The 21,743-nt window shown below is 38.8% G+C and overlaps 1 protein-coding gene across 4 annotated transcripts; it reads right to left on the bottom strand.

The window, feature by feature from the left end:
- Window positions 1-345: 345 nt before the first annotated feature.
- Window positions 346-18,996, bottom strand: LOC113008379 (nectin-2-like). 4 transcript variants are annotated; one of them, XM_080290560.1, is made up of 8 exons: window positions 18,738-18,986; window positions 14,262-14,609; window positions 13,842-14,144; window positions 12,430-12,523; window positions 6,608-6,762; window positions 6,002-6,101; window positions 4,797-4,866; window positions 346-4,555 (listed from the first exon to the last, which is right to left on the bottom strand). In XM_080290560.1, the coding sequence occupies exons 1-8, from the start codon at window positions 18,805-18,807 to the stop codon at window positions 4,496-4,498; spliced, it is 1,200 nt and encodes a 399-aa protein (XP_080146686.1). In that variant the 5' UTR covers window positions 18,808-18,986; the 3' UTR covers window positions 346-4,495. The 4 variants fall into 4 exon arrangements, with proteins under 4 accessions (XP_080146686.1, XP_080146687.1, XP_080146685.1 ...); XM_080290561.1 differs by having other exon boundaries at window positions 346-4,525; XM_080290559.1 differs by having other exon boundaries at window positions 346-4,866; window positions 18,856-18,996.
- Window positions 18,997-21,743: the final 2,747 nt, after the last annotated feature.

The raw sequence follows: 21,743 nt of genomic DNA, 5'->3' as shown, positions 1-21,743 counted from the left end.
TTGACTTATTTCATTAAAAATTCTTAAGAGCTGATCTTCATCTCTCCTCCCTGATTAGAATCCACAACTGTGACACTATATAAATAACGGAAGGGATAATGAGTGGTAAGTATTTTAGTGGGGGCTTCGTATGAAGCAACATCAACATAGCTAAGTCTGCAGCTTTCTTTGTTAAACCATCTCCGGTCCATTATGTGTTCAGTATGAGTTACCATGGTGATCTAGAGAGGTTGAAAGAAAGACATCTTTGTGGCACTGCAATGTGGGATATAATGGTGCAGTGTATTTAATAGAACAAAGAAATAAAAGTTTTTTTTATATTAATATGATAATGAGACAGGGGCATGCAGGTCATTTATGTTTATTCTATAAAATTAAAGCAAGTCAAAAAACATGGATTCTTATAAAAACACTTGTAAGAACAAAACAGCAGTTTGAGACATTCTGACTTTCAGTTTCTAGTAACGACGAGAATAGATAAAGAGCTACTTTTAAATGATTAAGACACAGTTTCACATGTATAATTGTTGGTATATTATTTCAGAAGAATTTATGAAATCGAACGTGAGGTTTTCTTTTCTTTTCTCCTGTGTCGTAGACAGTATTGAAACATGTCAGGTAACCCATGTCAGGTTCAAGTTTCTAGAAGACTTTTGTTTGCACCGGAGCCTTCCCCGGAACAATGCTACGTTACTCCCCCATCGCACGCAGCACTTCTGAGATATTTTATTTGATAACACAATCAGTTGATCACTGTAGTCATTTTTCTGGTCAAACATTTTGTGAGTAAACCAAAGCTACAAAGAAGCTGTGTAGACTTGTGAAATGAATATAGTCAAAACACTGCTCAGGCGAATTAGGAGCAGCTGGAGACTTGATAGTAAAGAATTAAACAAGATTACCCAAAAATTACAATCTGAGGTTTCCATCCATATGACGTGTTAGAAAGCTTTGGTCGGTGTATCTCATTTATCCACGAGATCCTGTATTGTAATATCATGGATGACAGGTGTGATATATACACTAAAAATATGTGTACTGAGTAGGGATGGGTACCGGTATCGGTTCTGTCATAAACGGTAGTAACCAGATCGAAAAGCAGCGCACATTTCGGTGCTTTATTTTTTTTCCTGAGCTGTGATACACTTTAGATTCTAGCCAATCATTTTACGTTTCCGAGGATAGTAGGCGGGTCCAGGTACGTACGTTCTTTTAGAGCAGAGCTACAGATTAAAAATGCCCAAGGCAAAGTGGTCAAAAGTCTGGCTGTACTTCACAGCAAAATATGCAAACTCAGCAGCCTGCAACAAGTGCTTTAAGCTGATACTGTGATACTGTCAAAGGAGGTAACACCTCGAATCCGATGAAACACCTGGCGATGCATAGCGTTATTTTTAAAAGCCGAGAAATGCGCCATATTTGATAGCTTGCTGCGGGACCTCACACTGTGCACATCTACTGCAGGTGTGGTGCCTGTTATCGGACCCGGAGTTAGCAACATCCCCCAAAAACCCGAAGAGGAGAGTCCTGGCCCCTAGCCCTGCCAGTGTAGCAGAAATGATGACGGATGATGATGGCAGCAGCAGCCGTTCTTCTCTGTGTGAGTAGCTTAATGTTTTTCGTGTGTAATTTACGTTGAGTAGGCTAACCACATTATTAAATTAATGCATGTAAGGTGAACTAGCAAACATCATCATAGCTACATGTGTCTGTCTTCTTGTTTGATGGCAGATACTCCCTTCTCCCCAAAAAGGCTAAAATGACCAAAGAAAAAGTGGAAAACAGTTAAACATGAGAGGTTTTTGGACAAAGTCTGTGTTTTTTCCATTGTTTAAGCACTGCTTCCAGCCAAGAATGATACCATATATGCCCCATAGCTGCAGAAAAGGCTAACATTGTTATCTTTTTACAAATAAAACAGCTGAACACGAGAGGTTTTTGGACCAATTTTGTGTTCTCCATTCTTTAAGCACCAGTTTGAGCACCGTTTAAGCACCGGCACCGTTTCAAAAGTACTGGTTTGGCACCGGTATCGGATAAAACCTAAACGATACCCATCCCTAGTACTGAGGAACTGAGGAAGTCCTTATAATATTTATGCGATTACAATTAAAAAATTTCTTAAAAGGAGTAAAAACATCAACAATGTAACACTTCATAAATATAATTACAAAACAAACAAAATGCAGTGTTGAAATTTCAGGAAAGAAACAAAATGTAAATGTAAACAGTAACTTAAAGCTGGTTAATTTAAAACAAAGCAAACAGCACACTTAAATGATTTAAGGCTTTAAAAAAAAGTTGCCACAAACATGAACACCCACCCCCCTCCACTGAAAACAAAACAAGAAACAACAACAACAGTTAGTCCAAACTATATGACACACAGGAGAAGCTTTGCTGGTTGCTGCATTTTAAAACCAAGCAGTCATTAACAACCAAAACTTTGCAAGATGGAATTCAGTTGAATAAACTGAAAAATATCCATCTGTCCACATCCATTTCTGGTCATTCATTTCACTTTTTATTTACTTTACTCTCTCATCCATCCTGACTGAGTTGTCTGTAGTTTTGCTAGTATCCATGACTGGTAGCATGAGATGGTACCTGACGTTAGGGCTGCTCGATTATGGCAAAAATGATAATCACGATTATTTTCACTGAAATTGAGATCTCGATTATTTGACGATATTTATTTAACCCTTTAAGACCTACCATAGAACCAAGTCTGCCAGAGCTTATATATATATTTTTTTTACATGTTGTAGTGCCATTTTTGGGAGCATTTCAAGTTGCTATACATCAATACAACTGTTATAGCCCATATTTTAATAATATGCATGCATTAAGTCCATAGTAATTACATTAATTGCAAAAAAAGTGCAATAAACTACAAAAAAATTGAAAATCGCTTTTGTTTTTTTATACATATATTTCTACTTGGAGAAATTTAAGAGTTTTATCCCTCAAAACTTTAAATACAAAAAAGTTGCAAAAAATAGTTTACAACAACAGGAAATTTATTTTGAGTGTCTTCATAGTTTTATTTTGGAGATACAGCAATTTTTATATACTGCAGGAAAAACGAAAACAATCCTATGATGCAAATTTGCAAAGAAAACAGCATGTGCATCAAAATAAACTATTTCCAGCAGTGCAATTCGAGTTCTAAGCATCCCAGAAACTATTCAGAAAAGTCAAACATGACTTATAAAAACACCAGTATAGGCTTTTAAGGCTTACAAGTAAAAAAACTACATTTTCCACGAAAATGGCGGACATGCGATAGTTCGCGCTGACGTCTGTTTCAATGTGGGAAGTGTTACAAACAGCTGATCGGATCGGCAAAGCATGTTTATGGAATATTATGTTTTTGTTCCTGTAAGCGCTTTTTATGCAATTTTTGCAAAGCTATATGTGGAAGGAAACCGTGACCTAGGACAAGCTGATGGCATGAGATGTAAGTACAACTCCTCTGGTTTCATATGCAAAAAAAATTATTGCGCTAGCTTACATGGTTCAGGTTCTACAGGGATTTAAAAATAGTTACACAAACTGGAGCGTGCCGCTCTGACCGGCTTTAAAGGGTTAACAATAACAATGTATTGAATAATGACTTTAAAAAATAATATAAAATAGTGTGCAAATACTGATATCAGTGCAAATGTTTGCAATATAAGAAATAAATGAAAAATGTAAGCATCTATGTTTAGTGAACTTTGCAGTGTTGCTCCGTGGTGCAGCTACGACACCGTAGCAAAGTTTACACACTGTGTCTACTTGATCCACGGCTGACTCCGCGAACCCATAATGTTTCCACACCACTGAAGTTTTTTTTTTTACCTCTCTTTTCAACCAACGGCAGTCACTCTCCTCTCCAAATAACTTCTGCTTAGCTTTCCGAGCTTCCCTCGGGTCCTCTTAATTGTTGTGACGTGTGTTTGAAATGCAGAGAGGTGCGCTCGATTTGCCACACGGAGCAGCGCGAGAGTAAAGCACAAGGGAGGGGCTAATAATCGGCTCAGTCATTTTTAATGATCGTTGAAAGCCCAGATCGTAATCGTGATTAAAATTCGATTAATTGAGCAGCCCTACCTGAAGTCTATTCAGGCTCCAGACATAATTCAGCTGCTCCAGGACAGCATATTCATACATGCTGTTGCAAAAACGTTTGCTCTGCATTTCCCAGCACAGTGTATTACATGAATGCTGAACAATAATATACAAGAGTATTGACCCAGCAGCAGAGGTAGGAGCATTGCCACAGCGCTACAAAATGATATCAGTCAACTACTCGGTGGACTACTACTGCCCATGTTGATGAAACTGTCAAATCAGACTCAGTGAGGATGTCATGAGGTCCTAACATTCATAAATGGAGAGATGTCAATGGGGGAGGAATGTAAATGATACCAAGTACTTTAACCTGGTCCTTATCTGTTTATTCCTCAGTCTGCAATGACACGTTGGTGGAGCCCTCAGTACAGGTGCTGTATTATCCATTTCTGCTTTCCACAGCTGTCAGCTGAGATCCCCGAGAGAGACAATTCAGATCCTTTGTATAAAGCGGCATTTTAGTTATGACTGAATATGCAAGATTTTACAAGGACTATTTAAACTTTCCTCCTAGAATATTCAAAACACAATAATAATTTTACTGCTAAGGGGCTCAGATATTTTAAGAAGAAAATTTAATAAAATTAATTGTACATAATTAAACTCCAGTGATACCTTAAATTATGCACACATATATTTAGGGTGATGTTTAAAATTGTGGGAAACAAAAAGACTTTTACCTTTTCCTGGAGTATTTCTCTTTGGCTATTAGTCCCATTTTTAGAATCTTTTGAAACTAGATGATACCGCCTGTGAAAAAATACAAAAGACATAGCGTTCGCATTTTACGGTTAGGTTAGGAACTTTTAGGAGCAATAACAACTTTGTCTCTGTATCCCACCACATCTTAGTTTTTAATTCTCTTTTCCTCCTTTTGTGATTCTTTTCTGTTTTCAGATATTTTGTCACGGCTGCCAGGCCGTGTAGTGTTGGAGGAAAAGGACCCAAAATGCAGGTGACCAGGAGACCAGGTAATGACAAACAGGTGGGAAGCACAGCTGATCCTAATACACAAGATTACCAGAGGATACAAACTGAACACAGTGACACCAGACACAGACCTTCAAAATAAAACAGGACAATCACAAACACAAACAGGGCACAAGGGGAGGACACAGGATATATGAGGACACAGCTGGTATATGACCCAGCACTATGACACATTTATTGTTGAGCTTTATGCATTTATTTTGTCCTCACTGTGAGGCACTGACTGAATTTGCTGTATTCAGGTGAATATACAACAAGTTTACAAGTATTGTCAAGTCCTTCAATTTCTCTCCCCAATCAGTCACGGCAGACGACCGCCCCACTCTGAGCTTAGTTCTGCTGGAGGTTTCTTCCTGTATGGAAACTCCCACTGGGTTTAAATCTGGGACTCTCCACCATTTGACTCTTAGAACTGAAGAAGCTTCTCGGATGAGAAATGAAACGTCTTCAATCAACTTAAAGAAGTCCAGACGCTTTTCTTTCCAAGCTCCTTAGACTCCATTCTGTTATCTTGCACTGAGACTGACACATACATGTTGGAAGTTCACAGAAAAAGCTTCCAGGGTGCAAATGTAACACTTGGAATCCTCTCCAGACTTTTTACCTGTTTAATTTATAGTGCAGCCCACACTCTTCTGCAACAGTTTTAGAGGGAAATGCTGAATTATATTTGAGACCTTCAAAATATAATAAGACAACTGAGAATTGTATATAAAAGAACAAATATTGCTGTCCAACCTCAGAGTCTGCACTGCAACGACACTAGTTTTTGTTGTTGTTTTTTTATGTACAAATGTGTGGACCTATTTGTACATCATGCGACTATGGTTTCACATGAGAAGTACTTGATATTATGCTACATATTAAGTATCTGTGGAGTCATTGTTCTACATACTTTTTAAAATATCCAGATTTAGATAAGCCCCATACTGCAGCTCCAATGACATTGAAGGAAACCAAAAGGCCAAATAAAGTCCAAGCAGTAGAGCAAGTTCCTGCAGGGAAACAAAAAGGAAGAATATAATGAGTTCCCAGTTTCCTGGAATTCAGTTTTATATTTTCACATTTAGATGGCTCAGCTGGTATTCAAACACCATGCAACACCTCCACTGAACACATTAAAAACTTGTACTGACAAGATTTGTTACGCAAAAGTAAATCAAAGAAACACGAAACAAACTTGATATGGTGGTCTACGCTTCAGTGGTGACTTGAATGATATTTCTTTTGAATGCAGGTTGTAGTTTAAGCTAAATTAGATGTTTACAAAGGCATTCTAACATGTTTTTTGGGCATGGCTGGAAAATCATTGAAGCTCCATAAGGAGAGGTTTTACTCAAATTTTAGATGTTCAAGTATGTATTTATATAAACTTGTGGAGGAGTAGCACCAGGAAACGGAATAAAATCAAAATGGCAAAACATCAGTTCAAATCCAAAAGTCAGAAACAAATCCAGAAAGATTCGAACAAACTGCATAGCTAAATTCAAGCTGACCTCACCTGATGCCACATGCACATAGAGCTGACTGTGTTTACTTCCATGTGGATTAGATGCTTCACATCGATAGAGGCCGTTTAGACCAGAGGTCAGACTCAGCAGTTGTAGCTTCGCACCCTCTACTTTGACAGCAGACTCCAGCAAAGGCTGGCCAGATCTGGAAAAACATGAACAAACTTTAATGTGAGATGTACAGAGAGGGCAGAAAACTGTGAGTTGCGTCAAAACTCACGTTAATTTCAATTATTAGCCATTTGTCTTTCATTGCTCACCCCAAGATACTGTATTGTTTCATTTTATGAATGCAAAAGTAAAGCTAACCTTACATGTTACATCATTTCTTTCTTGGGCAGAAAATTTTAGTTTTAGTAATGTTTTGTACTGTGTACCATCTTGTTCACCATTTTATAAGTTAAAAGAATCAAATTTAAAGCAATTTTTCCCTTTTGAATTAGTTTTTATTGCCTTATGTAGTGCATTGATTGGACAATTCAATAGGTCACATCTAAACAAAAGCAGGTTTGGATACCAGAAAATAAAACTTCTGTTTCTCCACAGGGTCCACATAGCGCTCAATAACTCTAACAGAAAGAACTAGTCTTAATCCCTTAGTGTAGCTTTAGAGCAATAAACATAAAGCAAGACTAACACAAACACGGCATTCACCAGGAATTCCTCACATCTAATGGATCATCAGCAGTAAACTATAGACAGAGAGCCCAAGAAAGACTACTGAGTGACACCAGTGCAGTTTAATGGATAGGACTTTCCTCATAATGAAATAAAAAACGAAAATAAAACAGCTTTAGTATAAGAAAAATATTCAAGTTATCTGTTATTACTTTGTCTATTTATAAACATAACATTTGTTACTAGCAATCACTTCAAAATAATCTTAAGATGGAGTTTAGAGGGTGAAACTATTTTATTTTATATCATCCAAGTATGTCCTAACTTTCAATGCTGTAATTGACTGCCAAAGACTCGAAAATACAATGAATCATATCTTGGCCTTTGGCTTCACCTGCACAACAGTGATGCCAAGGTAGGTGTACCTGGCAAAATTTATTTCCCCCGTGTCGGGAGCACGTGCTGAGCTGTCCAAATCACAGACAAACAGTATCCCACATTCTTGATTTTTAGTTGTTAGCTCTTTATACAGTAAAGTTACAATGGGACACAAATAATATCAGGCTGATCCTTTTTTTTTTTTTGCCTGTCCCGATCGGTTCTTTAGACGTCAGAATTGTTGTCTGAAGGCCAACAAAGATCAACAAGGATGATATCAACTTTCAATATGAACTGTGCACACATCCTGTAAATGAGAACAAACAGGCAAGTCTGTACTTGTATCTACCTGAAAAGATGATTGCTTAATGCGTACCAACTCTTTTTAAACCTGTAAAACAGTCCAATAAATCATTTGCTTTCTGAATATGTTATCCAGATTATTGGCCAACACAAGGCCTACTGGCTCTGATTTGAGAATTGGTTTCTATCTGCTGAGCTGAATCAGCCTACATACTTCCCCAGAGCTCCTGGACAGCCAAAACAACAGAGCTGCAATACTTCCAGATGCTTTCAAACAAGTTTGAACTGGCCTTTCTTTTACACATAATTTTCTTATACTGAAATGGACCTACTTGTGTATTTACTGGCAATATTTAGTTTTCAAGTGCAATTCTGCCACAAAGTTTTGTATCTTGCTTTTGATGGACAGTTTTTGTAGTTATCTTAGAGGGAAAAAATGGGATTCAGCTGCTCTGACGAGTTAATGATATCAACCAAAAATGTTGTCCCTCAAAACAAACAAGCAGACAGGAGTATTTCTTTCTGCAGGAAGTAGGTTGCAGAGTAGTTTTAATTTGGTATAATTTATATAATAATTATAATGCCCTGTAGCATTGGAGATAGCCACCCTTGGGAGGACTGCATTAATAAGCGTTATCAGACCAGATGTTACACGCCATATAAAGCATACAACGCTTTGACTGTGAATATGGTTTCTGCAGAATAAGACAGCATAGCAGTGGCTTAACTTTTGTTAAGTTGCATACCACAGATTGATAAAGAGTTGATAAAGAGTTCCTACACTCAGGTTGATCATTGACCATTTTTAAACAATACCGGTAACTAAAACCAGCATGATGCAGAGGTACAAAGGTTACAAAGATAAACAAACTCCCACATACTGCCCTGCTCACGTTTGGTATGTGTATAAAATGACAATAATTAAGTCGATCCAACCTTAATGGGCATGTATATGGGCAATATCTCTGCATTCCCGCACACACATAAAAGGAATGCATCAACATGAAAGCATTAAGTAGTATCACCAATGTTATATGAATCTAAAATTAAATCTTCAGATCTCAAATTCACAGACGTCAGCAACACATCAAATCATTATCAATCACGTTCCATTTATATTAAACCCAGAACAGAAACACCAAGTCTTTATGTAATAAAATATCAGGTTGTTGTGAAGAAATAAACAAGAGCCTCAAAACCAAACTGATTGTTTGAGAGTTACTGAATAAAACCATTGCAAAAGAATCAATATAACAGCCTTCATCCCAGCACGGATACAGAAAAGAGAGATGAAACTACTTTCTACTCGTGTGTGGTCAAGCAATGAGAAAATAGTGTATGCAGTTGTAGTGTCATGGTTCGCCAGTCCTCGCTACTCGACCTATCATATCTGGGGTTTTTTTAAGTTTTGTTGTCTGTTCCCGATCCCTCATATTCTTCTCTATGCGTATGGCGGTGTTCATGCCTTCGTGCAACACCTGGCCTGGAAAGTTTTCCCTCCCTGAAGCCAGCCATATCTGCCAGGTGATCACACTCACCGAGATTAGTCCTAATTCGAAATAATTGAGCTATATTGAGCTAAAACGTTAAAGTCAAACATTATGTTAACAAGTTTATTTTGTGCATGTGGATCAATGCAATAAGACTTGGCAATTTCAGTAAAATAAATACTTTATAAAGGAAGATATCCTTTTATGGCAAATTTGAACTACAACATATCCTAATACCACGGAGAACATTGGCCTTCCCCTCCTAAGTGCTCACCACCCATGGAGGCACCATAGATATTGGGTGGAGTCTGTATTGGGCGGTGGCTGAGGATGCTGTCTTTGGATGCCGTTGGGCACTTAGTTGAAACACCTCTTCAATGGTGGGTGGAGGTTCAGGGCGGTGATCCTGTGAATGGTAATCCAGGAATTCAATATTTATGGTCTATCATTATGCTCCTATTGTTATTTGGTCCTTGTACAACTGTAGTAAGAGCCTGTCCATTTTGCTAGTACTAAGTCAAATCCATTCCGAGTGAGTGTTGGACTTGGCCAAGACTGCTTACTTCACACTCTGCTTACGAGCTGAGTATGTGTTCCAAAGTAAGGCTGTCTATGTGCTCTAGTCTAGGCCAGCTGTCCACAACTCCCGGGTCACGGACTAGTACCGGTCCATCAGTCGTTTAGTACCAGGCCGCAAGAGTTGAGGCTTGGGTGTAAAATTTACGGTTTTGAGGGTTTTTAGCAGTTTTTGTTATTTTATTTTTATCATTTTTATCATTAACTCTGTTTCCCTGAGTCTTTTCCCGTGACTTCTGAAAAATCTTCTTTTTTTGGTACCGGTACTGGTTTTATTTTGTTGTATTTATCCGCGACACCTGAAAAGCCAGTCCATGAAAATAATGTCAGACATATACTGGTCCGTGGCGCAAAAAAGGGTGGGGACCGCTGGCCTAGGCCAGTGTTTCCCAACAGTACCTTGAGAAATGATCAGGTGTGCTGTGGAAGATTATCTGGTGCCAACTAATTAGTACTCTAAGCCAGACCTTCCCAAAGTGTGGGGCCCACCCCCTAGCGGGGGCGCAGAGCCATTGCAGGAGGGGCGAGGTATGAAAAGGAAAAAAAGAAAACAAAAAAACAACGCTTGGACACTGCTAGCATGGGGCGCCTACAGAAAAGCAAAGCAGGAGATGAAGCATCGCTGAATATGTTTCCAAACCAACTTCATTCTAAGCCAAAGACTAGAAAATATGGTGAAGCATATCTTCCCTTTAGTTTCACCTGCACAAGTGCCGAGGTAGGTCTCCCCTGCAAAATTGGTTTTCCCTTCGTCGGGAGCACCGCTGGGCTCTCCAAATCACGGACAAACAACATCCCACATTCTTGATTTTTAGTTCACAAACACTTTTAATGACTAACTACTCTTGACATTTTGGAGATGTTAGCTCTTTATACAGTAAAGTTACAGCGGGATACAAATAACATCAGGCCGTTTCTGCCACGATTTGTTCCCCCTGTCTAAATCATGGACAAACAGTATCCCACAGCTGTTTATGTTTTTAAACCCATTTTGCACAGAGAGGCATTTTTTAAAAAAATGCATTGATAGCAATGTTGAATATTATTACACAGGAAAAAAACAACTACATGTAAAATAATTATACCATGACGCCTCTGCCTTTCTAAAAAGAGGGACAGTAACTGCGTGTTTATATGTAAGCGTGTAAAACCTGAAGACGAAACAGCTGCGTTTTCAAAAATACCCGTGTAGGTGCAGACGTAGCGTAAAAGAGTTAGTAGTTTATTTTCTTACTACCTGCAGATTACTTGTATTTGCTTAATTGTTTACTAAATGTTTGAGGTGTGAAATAAACCGCAATTGAGCAAAATATGGGTGTGTGTGGTTGGAGGATGTGTAAGTGCGTGCGTGTGTGTGCGCGCGCGCACGGGGTGGGGGGGGCAACATTTTCTGTAAAACAAAGGCGGGCCCAGCGAAAAAAAGTTTGGGAACCACTGCTCTAAGCGATCGGCGTGAGTAACGGACAGAACAATTACATTTTCTTCCACTAGAGGGCAGTACAACTACTTCATCCAATTAAATGGATATGCAACTGCCAGTTAAACAGAAGAAGACAAAGACGAAATTATATAATTGTCATACTGTGAGACATGCAGCGCATAATAGCAACAGATAAATATTTGAAAAGGAAAAAGTCAAAAGGTCAGTCTCACCTTGGTCCCCAGAAGAAGGCCCTAACATGAGTAGTGGGCAAAAGAAAGCAAAAAAGGTATACTGGGAACAAAATGAACGACTTCAACTATACCTGGTGCGCAGAGAAAAATTATCTGAACACTTTTTGTGACATTTTGTTTGGTGGTGTGCTGTGATTTTTCTAACGTGAAAAATGTTCCGTGGCTCCAAATGGTTGGGAAACATTGGCCTATGCTGGATGCAGGGTGCAGTTTGCACTTTACCACTGCACTCTGCTACTTTAGTGCAATAAAACAAATAAATATCCATGTCTTCACTCTTCAAACGTTGTAGACTGCTCCAGCATTTTCCTCCACCCTGCATACCAATTAAAACCAGCTGATTGTACCAAAGTGCTCATGAAGTAAAGGTTGATGTTTGTTTTTCCCTTTCTATCCACCATCATTCAGTTAACTCAAGAACCTTTGTGGCATAATTGTAATGCAAGTAACAACATATTAGTAACTAATTATATTACTGAATTTAGTATAGTGTTAATGGTATATTACTGTATAACTGATAATGTAATGTCATTACAGTAAAGCCTTACTTTGGAACATGTTTCACTGAATACTGCTACATGATGTAATATAGCCTTAAATACAATACCTCTCTCTCAGGGTTTATTTTTTGTGTCAAAGAACATAAATCAAACTCTGAGGGTGCAGTTTAAATTCTTTTTGAACCACATCTTGAACACAGTATAATTAAGATCAACTAAAAAAAACCCAGAGTACTGGAATGTTTTGGTTAAACCATTCTGCAAATTAATTACCTGCTCCAGTTATATTTAGCTTTTGGGTTGGCTTCTGCCACGCACTCAAATGTGTCCTCTGAAATCAGGCTGATGTTCACTTCTGTGGGAGAGACTGCAAAAAAAGAAAACAAGAACAGATTTAATCCTGAAATAAAGAAATAACATTTCACACGTGTTTAAATCCTATAATGTTACATAAAGTACATTTTGGTGAACTTTTGTTTACTTTCAATTTCATTCAGAGAAACATTTTTTTCTTGTTGCATTCTGACACGACACCACTACTGATTTACACTACTTTGTGGATGCAAACAAAGTGGGCTGTGGATATGTGCATGTGTCATGCTCTTAGTTGTTGATAAGATTTATATCAATCAAAGCACTGACAAAAAGCATGCATACCGCTGTGCTGCTTCACAGGATTCTAAAAAAATATCAAGGATAGCCTCTGTTTTAAAAGTTGAAACCATGCTATTCTCCTTCTTTGGCAGTCCTACATTCCAAGTGGTCACTAGCTTGCCAACAGTCACTTTCAACTATGCATGCCAAGTTTTGCCTTTTAAGGGAATTTTCAGACACATAACACTACAAATTACCACATCACTAAGCAAAGCTACTGAATGAGCTTTCTCTTTCAAAATAGCCTCAGCTATTTTTGTCTTATGGTTTGACCCAACAAATCTCTTTCTCATTATCAAATTATCCTTGTGAGAGCAATTTGTTTTCATTTATATTTTGTCTGAAATGTCTATTTCTGCTTGACATTTTGACAATTGACCCTTTACTCAAAGGAAAGTCATGAGATCGAAGATGATGTGGCAAGTAAAAAAATCCTGAAGAAGAAGAACAACTTTAAATATTTTATGTTTTCTGTTGCAGAAAGTATGTAAGTGAGGGTTACTGTCTAACAAAAAATGATTTAGAGTTATAAATATCTATATTATATTATTGCTAATATATATTGTAATATATCTATATCACTAAAGCACTTCTGGATGGATGCAAACTGCATTTCGTTGCCCTGTACCTGTGCATGTGCAATGACAATAAAGTTGAATTCTATTCTATTCTATTCTATTATAAGCACTGAATGATCAGACTTTGCTTTTCTTTTGTTTTTAAAGTATTTTATCATTAAATATGTGCATGGCTAGATAACAATGAGTAACCAGTATAGAGAAATTATCCAAGATGTTTTTGCAGACTTTCTACAGTTTAGTAATTAAACAGCTGAGTGTAATACTGGGTGGTGTGTCTGCGACATGCCTTTTTAAAATAGAACAACATGACATTCAGGTAATAATTCTGACTTGTCTTGTATCATACACGACAGTTTTAAACAAAAATCGGATCAAATCATTAAAAATTTTTAAATCAACAGTGACACAAAAGAAGACAAATAATAAACTACATGAGCAGCTGATACTCACAGTAGACCTGTATGGTGAAGGGCAGACTTATTTCTTTAGTCAGAAAGTCACCGCTGATGACACACTGGACCCGTTGACCATTAATCTCTCTCGTAGGAACACCAAACAATGAGCTGACTGTGGTAGTCGTACCGTTGTCATACTGGATGGAGTTTGTTGTCGTCCTCACTTTGTCTCCCAAAGCACCAGTGAGCCACCTCACCTCTGCAGGAGGCTTCGATCCAGCAGCCGTGCAGGTAGCAAATAAAACCTCTTCTGTGCCCAAAGTCGGAAGATTCTCCTTGACGTTTGTGAAAGGAGGCACTAGGAGAGTTACAGCACACAATTACTTAACATGGGAGCAACATGGTGAAAGTAACTGTTTCAAACACAAGCGCAAAGAGAATTATTCTAAATAAAAGTTGTTTTTTTCTTCCATACCAGTCACTTTTAGAGGTATTTCAGTCTTCTGATTTCCACTGGGAAACAGGGTGAAGATGCACGTGTAGCTGCCTTCATCCTTCAGGGCAACATTGGATAACTGGAGAGTTCCATTTTTGTCATTAAAATTCCCGATATATTTAAATCGATCATCACGTCCATTGACAAACCGTGTTTCTTGACTTGGTCCAACAGTGATAAAATTGTCATTACTGGGTTTTTCTCTGGTCCTCCTCTGCCAGGTAATCTGTATCAAGTCTTCCGTGGAGTCAGTGAGTCTGAGTTTGCAAGGTAAGATAGCTGTATCGCCTTGAACCACTGTCACGCTTCCATCAATCACCTGCAGAGCTGTAAAGTAAATGAAGAAGTATTAATGATGGGAACTGAAAAAGTTGAAATAGAGTGCCCAATAAGGTTTACAGGATTAAACTCTAAAGTATAAGTTAACTTGTATCTGTCCTCCTGCTTAGTTTTTTTTTTTTTTTTTATGCAAGGCACAACACATTAATCATTATATGTTGCAAGAACACTTGATGGTATTTATGACAAACTGGACTCAACCTCACACTGTATGGAGAGACAATCAAAAATCATGTAGTGGAAAAAAAAATTGGTCAGCTGTATTATATTTTATGCTCCAGCTACTGACTGAACACCGTGGCTTTAATTTTGGTTTGCATCATGCTTTTTCAAGATGTACTATTGCTCAGCTAGTAGTTAGTGAGCATTCACAGACAAACATGGAAAAATACAGACAATGGTGGCAATCTGCTCTCAACCAAAGTAAACACTTTGTTTTTGGTGCAGCACCTACTTTGTAACCAACTTCACCCAGCAAGAGACTGAAACCTCCAGGAACTACTGCCACCTAGTCTGGAAATACACATTTCTCATGTGCTCAGGGATATTCAAATCCAATGAGTATGTTGGAATAATCTATTCTGCTTAGGAAGTTACTTAATGAGTAGGATGATCTGTAAGTACCTGCAGGGCATCTGTATACATTTAAACAAAGAGCTGACATGTCTGTGTAAACGAGTGTGTGTGTGTGTGTATATATATATATATATATACATATATATATATATATATGCATGCAGAGATGCAGAGGTGTGCTTGATTGACAGCAGAGGGAGACAGTGTAAAACACTGAAAGACGCTCTATACATTCCCTCATTTCCACAGAATATCTTCTCTGTGAGAGCAGCCACCGCGAATGGAGCTACTATCATCTTTTTGGGACATTGCAATCATAGTGACATTCTGAAGTTACAAAATGTGGTTGAAGGTATGAAAATCAAAGGGAAAACTAACAACCAAAGTTTGAACTGTGAGGTGTGTATTCAGGGAAAATTTGTCCAGACTAGGAATAGAAACCCTGACAGAAGAGTCGCGAAACCTCTCGAGCTGGTACATATGGATCTAGCAGGGCCGATAGATCCAGAATCACGAGATGGACACAGATATGCATTATTGTTTACCGATGACTTTTCCGGTGCAGTATTTGTATATTTTCTCAAGAACAAAAGTGAAACAATGCAAGCAACTGAAATCTTTTTGGCCGATACAGCCCCACACGGGACGGTAAAGTGTATCAGGTCAGACAACGGCACAGAGTTCATGGCAAAGAGTTACCAGGCATTGTTAAACAAACATGGAATAAGACATGAAACTTCAGCCCCATATTCCCCTCACCAGAATGGTACAGCAGAACGTGGCTGGAGAACACTTTTTGATATGGGAAGGTGCATGCTTATTGAGAGTGCCGTACCAAAGGAATTATGGACGTATGCAGTTCAAACAGCGGCCATTGTGAGAAACAGGTGCTTTAACAACCGGACAGGACAGACACCTTACTTTTTGCTGACTGGGCGGAAGCCCAATCTATCCAGAATGCGAAAGTTTGGGTGTGAATGTTATGCTTACAAGCAAGACAAGGGTAAGCTGGATTCTAGCTGTACAAAAGGGATTTTTGTAGGCTACGACAAAAACAGTCCAGCATACAAGGTTTATTTCCCAGACAGCGCAAAAGTGCAAAAGTTTAGGCTGGTTAAGTTTGTAACCAAACACAATGAGGAAAAGCAAACACAAACTGATACGACATCTGAGGATGAGGACATACAGGTGAGGGAGAGACCAAACATGAACAGGGAAAGCCCCAGTACCAGTTCACAGGAACCAGTACTGACAACCAACCAGAAGTGAACAGTCAGATGCCACTTAGTGATGAGACTGAAAACTCCAGAAGGTATCCTTCTAGAACAAGAAAGAAACCAGATTATCTAAATGAATATGAGTCGGGAGAAGACATTGATGAACAAGTGCTGACTAGCATAGACTACTGTTACAGACTAATAAGTAACTCACCCGTGACATTCAGTGAAGCTGTAAAGTCACCCAACTCTAGAGAGTGGAAAGCAGCTATGGATGAGGAAATGCAATCCTTAAACGAGAACAACACTTTTACCCTAACAATCTTACCTGAGGGAAAGAAAGCAGTGGGGGGTAGATGGGTATATGTGAAGAAAAACAGTGGTGATGGATCAGAGAAATATAAAGCACGGTACGTAGCTAAAGGTTACAACCAGTGTTTTGGGATAGACTATGATGAAACTTTTTCTCCGACTGCTAACCTGACAAGCATAAGAGTATTGATGCAGTGTGCAATACAAGAAAACCTGATTTTGCATCAGATGGATGTAAAAACTGCATACTTGCATGCACCAATAGATTTTGAAGTTTATGTTGAGCAGCCAGAAGGCTATGAAGTAAAAGGCAAAAACAGATGAGAAACTGGTCTACAAGCTAGAAAAGTCACTTTATGGGCTTAAACAGTAAGGCCGAAACTGGAACAGGACATTACATGACTATTTGATAGAGAACGGTTTCATGCAGAGTCCTGTAGAGCATTGTGTTTACACAAGGAAAACAGGAAAAGACAAAGTGATCATGATCATATGGGTTGATGATATTATTATTGCAGCCAGTGATGAAAAGGGTTCTGAAAACTGTGAAGGGAATGCTAACTACAAGGTTCAAAATGAAAGATATGGGGAAACTCAAACATTTTCTTGGTATTGATTTTGAGCAAAGCAAAGATTGTGTAAAAATGTCACAAGAGAGATATGTAGAAAACATACTGGAAAGATTTCAAAGGCAAGACTGTAAACCAAGATCAACTCCTTGTGAACAAAAGTGGAACTACAATGATGATGCTGAGAAAATGAACAATGTCAGAATGTACAGAGAGGCAGTAGGTAGCCTTATTTACTTGACCTCTTGCACACGACCAGATTTGAGTTTTGTTGTAAGTAAGCTGTCACAGCACTTCAAAGAACAAGCTGTGGAACATTGGACTACTGTGAAACATGTTCTAAGGTATAAGGTGTAAGCATATTGATATCAAGTATCATTTTGTGAGATCAACAGTTAATGCTGGAAATTTGATATTGGAATATTGTTCGACAGGTCTGATGGTGGCTGATGTTATGACAAAGCCAGCAACAAAGGGGAAGTTATTAAAGTTTGAGAAATATATGTTTGGAGTGTAAACAAATAGTAAAGAGAAACTGTTTCTTTTGGAATGCATGTAAAGCTGACAACGTGAGTGCAAGTGGGGGTGTTGAGCTAGTTAATAGGTAAGGTGCCCTCATTGTCATCTGTTGTGAGTTTATTTTGAAAGGATGCTTCCTGTTATGCTGCAGAGTGCACGCGAGAGTTCAATAAACAAAGTCACCTTTTGGTGTAAAATGTTCCGGTGAAAGCCGATGCCCCACGTGTGATTATTCCTCCGTCTAGATAATAAGTATCTTCAATATTCATGCAGATTCTGCTGGAAGACCCGTCTCTGCTAACAGACACCAAGAACCACCAACGCACCGATGTTTGAGGGCGTCAGTCACTGGCAGGGAGAGTGGTGAGGGGAGACAGGCCTCCATAGCTTGGAGGGCCTGAGAGGTCCCTAGAGAGGTGGCGTCTAATACCCAACCTGACAAATAGACACAGGCAAACAGGCACACACAGATACAGACATCCATTCCCATCGCCATGCACACATACTCAGCACTCACCCAACGTCGAGATGGACATAAATAGACACTGTACACACAATCACACTCCTCAAACATACTCTAAACCCCAGGTCCAGGTACCCTTTCCCCTAGAGGGGGAAACTGCACCTAGACCAAGGAGGTGTTAACTTTTCCCTGGAGTGGAGACAAGGAGATCGCCCCCGAGTCCCGATCCCTCCGCCCGCTCATATGTTGATGTGTGTGTGTTCTTTTTACGTTACGTTACGTAAATCTCAATACACGCGCATAGCTCTGTTTCGCACACACCGACTAAGATTGACGCACAAATCTGTATCTACAAATAACCCATCTTTCTTAGCGTTTGCCCTTTGATCCATGACTGTAGTTATATGAGCTGTGTTGTAGTGCAAGCATGCATGAATAAAGACAAAATCTTTCTACATACCGTCAGCACCGCTGCTCAGCAGGAGCACAGCCAGCAGCACCAGGCAAGGTGCCAAAAAGAAACAACACATTTCAATTTTTCCTGAAATAACTGCGCCCGAAAACACAAACAAGTCCACCTGTTTGCTCTTCTTTTTCCTGCGAGCAGCTACCCATGCAGTACAGGGTTGAGTTCAGTTAACAAGTTAGAAACACGTTTCTAAAGTGACGACGTTTCAAATCCGTATACTGTGAGGGCGTGTGAGAAAAAACAACGTTCCTCCGTAACTCCGTAGGTTGAGTCAGCAATTACATGATCCTTTGCCCTGTATTTCGTTTGGATCACGGAATTAAGAAATTTGCTTTCAAATGGGGTTTTTTTTGCATCCCAGAAGTTTTTCCTTGGTGATCATTCCTCTTTGATTGTACAGTACGGTACAGTTTTGTTAAACACAAGTTTTATGATGCCTGTTAGTGGCATCAACATAAATATTCAATTAAGAGTCAGCGAGGAAGATAAAGCTGGTGACGAACAAAAAACAGGCTATGTCTGTTACAAAATGCTCATACACACCACTAAGTATGTCTTAAATTAACATTGTTAACAAGTGTTTCATTTAAACAAGAATACAAGAAACATAAACTAATTGTTCTTCTTCTTTTCGATTACACCTGTCCAGATGAAAAGTATTTAAGTTCACTTGAAAAAGCCACGAGAAGCATCCAAATACATTTTTAGAAAGCGCCTCACTTTCAGAGTCTTAAAGTAACTGAGCAATTTTAAAAATTGTGTTTAGTATTTGGGTGAAAATCATTTTCAGTCAGTTACTGGCTAAAATTTAGAATCACTTCTAGACTCAAGTCAGAAATCACCAAACACTGTAGGCTATATCAATAATTTACACACTTGGGTGGTGTGTCATACTTTTCATTGTCATTGTGGATGTTATCTAAGTTTCGACTTATTTAAAACTGTTAGTCATTCGAACTTTGGCCCGCTTCTCCGCCTCCACCCTCCACGTTGCTTTAACAATATGCCTTTGTTTGGGATCCCTGAACCTTTTAGTTTTAATTACTTTGGATCACAGATCTGACAACTTTGTTTTTATGAAAAAAAGGGCCGTATTTTTTTCCCATCACAGGATTTTGGCTTGTGAATTATTCCTCTTAGGTTGCACATTTTTACTCGCTACATATTATTATACAGACTTTCTATCATTTTATTTAGTTTTGTTTTAAAAAGTTAGGGGGTGAGGGGGGGGGGGAGTGTACTAATGGATTCAAATTACAGTACAACATAGTCATAGATTTGCTTTCTCTATGTTTCCAGCACTGCTTTCCCCTCTACACGATGTTTAACAATTAAATACAATTTAAAAAATCCCTAAATGTTATAGCATGTAATAGATCATGTGAAACGTTTCAGTTCATTCATATTACTAAACATTTCCCATCACTCATCATCATTCATTCAGATGAAAATACACTGTTTCAGACCAAATAAATAAATAAAAGAAAGGGACTGAAGAATAGTGTATAACACAAAGTCAGCCAAACTTCAGACATATCAATCTGTCCAGTTAGGAAGCATGAACCACTGTTAATCTACTTCACCTGCTTTGGTTAATATAAAAGTGGCAACAATTCCACCGGAGAGGCAACACGACGACCCCCAACAAGACTGACTGGTTTTATTTTTCTAGTTTTAACTCTCAACTGGTAAATGGCCTGTATTTATATAGCGCTTTACTTAGTCCCTAAGGACCCCAAAGCGCTTTACATATGCAGTCATCCACCCATTCACACACACATTCACACACTGGTGATGGCAAGCTACATTGTAGCCACAGCCACCCTGGGGCGCACTGACAGAGGCGAGGCTGCCGGACACTGGCGCCACCAGGCCCGATGACCACCACCAGTAGGCAACGGGTGAAGTGTCTTGCCCAAGGACACAACAACCGAGACTGTCCAAGCCGGGGCTCGAACCGGCAACCTTCCGATTACAAGGCAAACTCCCAACTCTTGAGCCACGATCGCTTATCTCATCCTATCTGGTAGGATGAGATAAGACATGCTTCTGATGAGATGGTGGGTAGTGTCCTTTAAACTTCTACCAGACTATGTGGACCATTTGGTGTTGTCAAATGCACAGAATCAGAATCAAATTTATTGGCCAACTATATATGGAAACACATACAAGGAATTTGGTTCTGGTCGATGGTGTCTCTCAAACGCAGCAATGCAAAACACACAATATATCAGCCAGAAAAGAAGAAATAAACAATACACAATATCTACAAACAATTCAAAACAGTAAAGAGTGAAGGTTAGGGAGCATTAACAAAATCAGTGCTTTTGTCACCCAGGAATTGCCTGTTGCCTAACCCAGGCCCCACTGCATGGTTCAGGTGTCAGTTGCAGACCTACCAATTCTGGTGTTCTCAGGAAAATGACAATCAAGCTGCAGGTCTGTGAGCAGACCATCTAGTTTTACAGCCGGAAGACCTGTAACTCAGGTGAACTTCCTTTTCATAATACATGGCTAATTAAAGTGCTATTCAAAGGTGAATCAATTCTATTCAATTTATAATTTGCATTCAAACCTTGATCAAAGGTACAAAAATAAATGGGATTAACTATGACTATGAAAAGAACCATTGACAGGCTAGGACAAGTAGTGGATGTCTAACCTTTTATCTGGGCATTGCTGGAATACCTCCATAGGGAGAGTCATTTTTTCTGTGTAGAGTTTCAGGTTTTTATTTGTTTTCCTTGATAGAAGTCAAAAGAAAAGAAAACAGAATCACATCTGAATGACACAACACCAGCAAAAGCTCAAATACAGATAATATATTACTCAAACAGATGACTCAGACAGTACTTAAATATCATGCATCACCTGTCTCTAAAACATTCAAAAACTTTCATGTACTGACAAGTAGTGATATGAAAGCCATTTGGGAGTCGTGCCACAAGAGCCGGCTCTCTGAAAAGAGAAAAGACTTCCCATCATTACTGACAAGAT

The sequence above is a fragment of the Astatotilapia calliptera genome, chromosome 16 (assembly GCF_964374335.1).
Source record: "Astatotilapia calliptera chromosome 16, fAstCal68.1, whole genome shotgun sequence".
NCBI lineage: Eukaryota > Metazoa > Chordata > Actinopteri > Cichliformes > Cichlidae > Astatotilapia > Astatotilapia calliptera.
This window is presented reverse-complemented; position numbering and strand designations above follow the sequence as displayed.

What these genes read in the sequence shown, in the direction of transcription:
- LOC113008379 (XM_080290558.1), bottom strand. Translation starts at nt 18,807, where the DNA reads ATGTGTTGTTTCTTTTTGGCACCTTGCCTGGTGCTGCTGGCTGTGCTC. An exon ending in AATACCTCTAAAAGTGACTG is followed by an intron (nt 14,145 to 14,261) that starts GTATGGAAGAAA and finishes TAACTCTCCTAG; the next exon opens with TGCCTCCTTTCACAAACGTC. An exon ending in AAATCTGGATATTTTAAAAA is followed by an intron (nt 4,867 to 6,001) that starts GTATGTAGAACA and finishes ATTTTTTCACAG; the next exon opens with GCGGTATCATCTAGTTTCAA.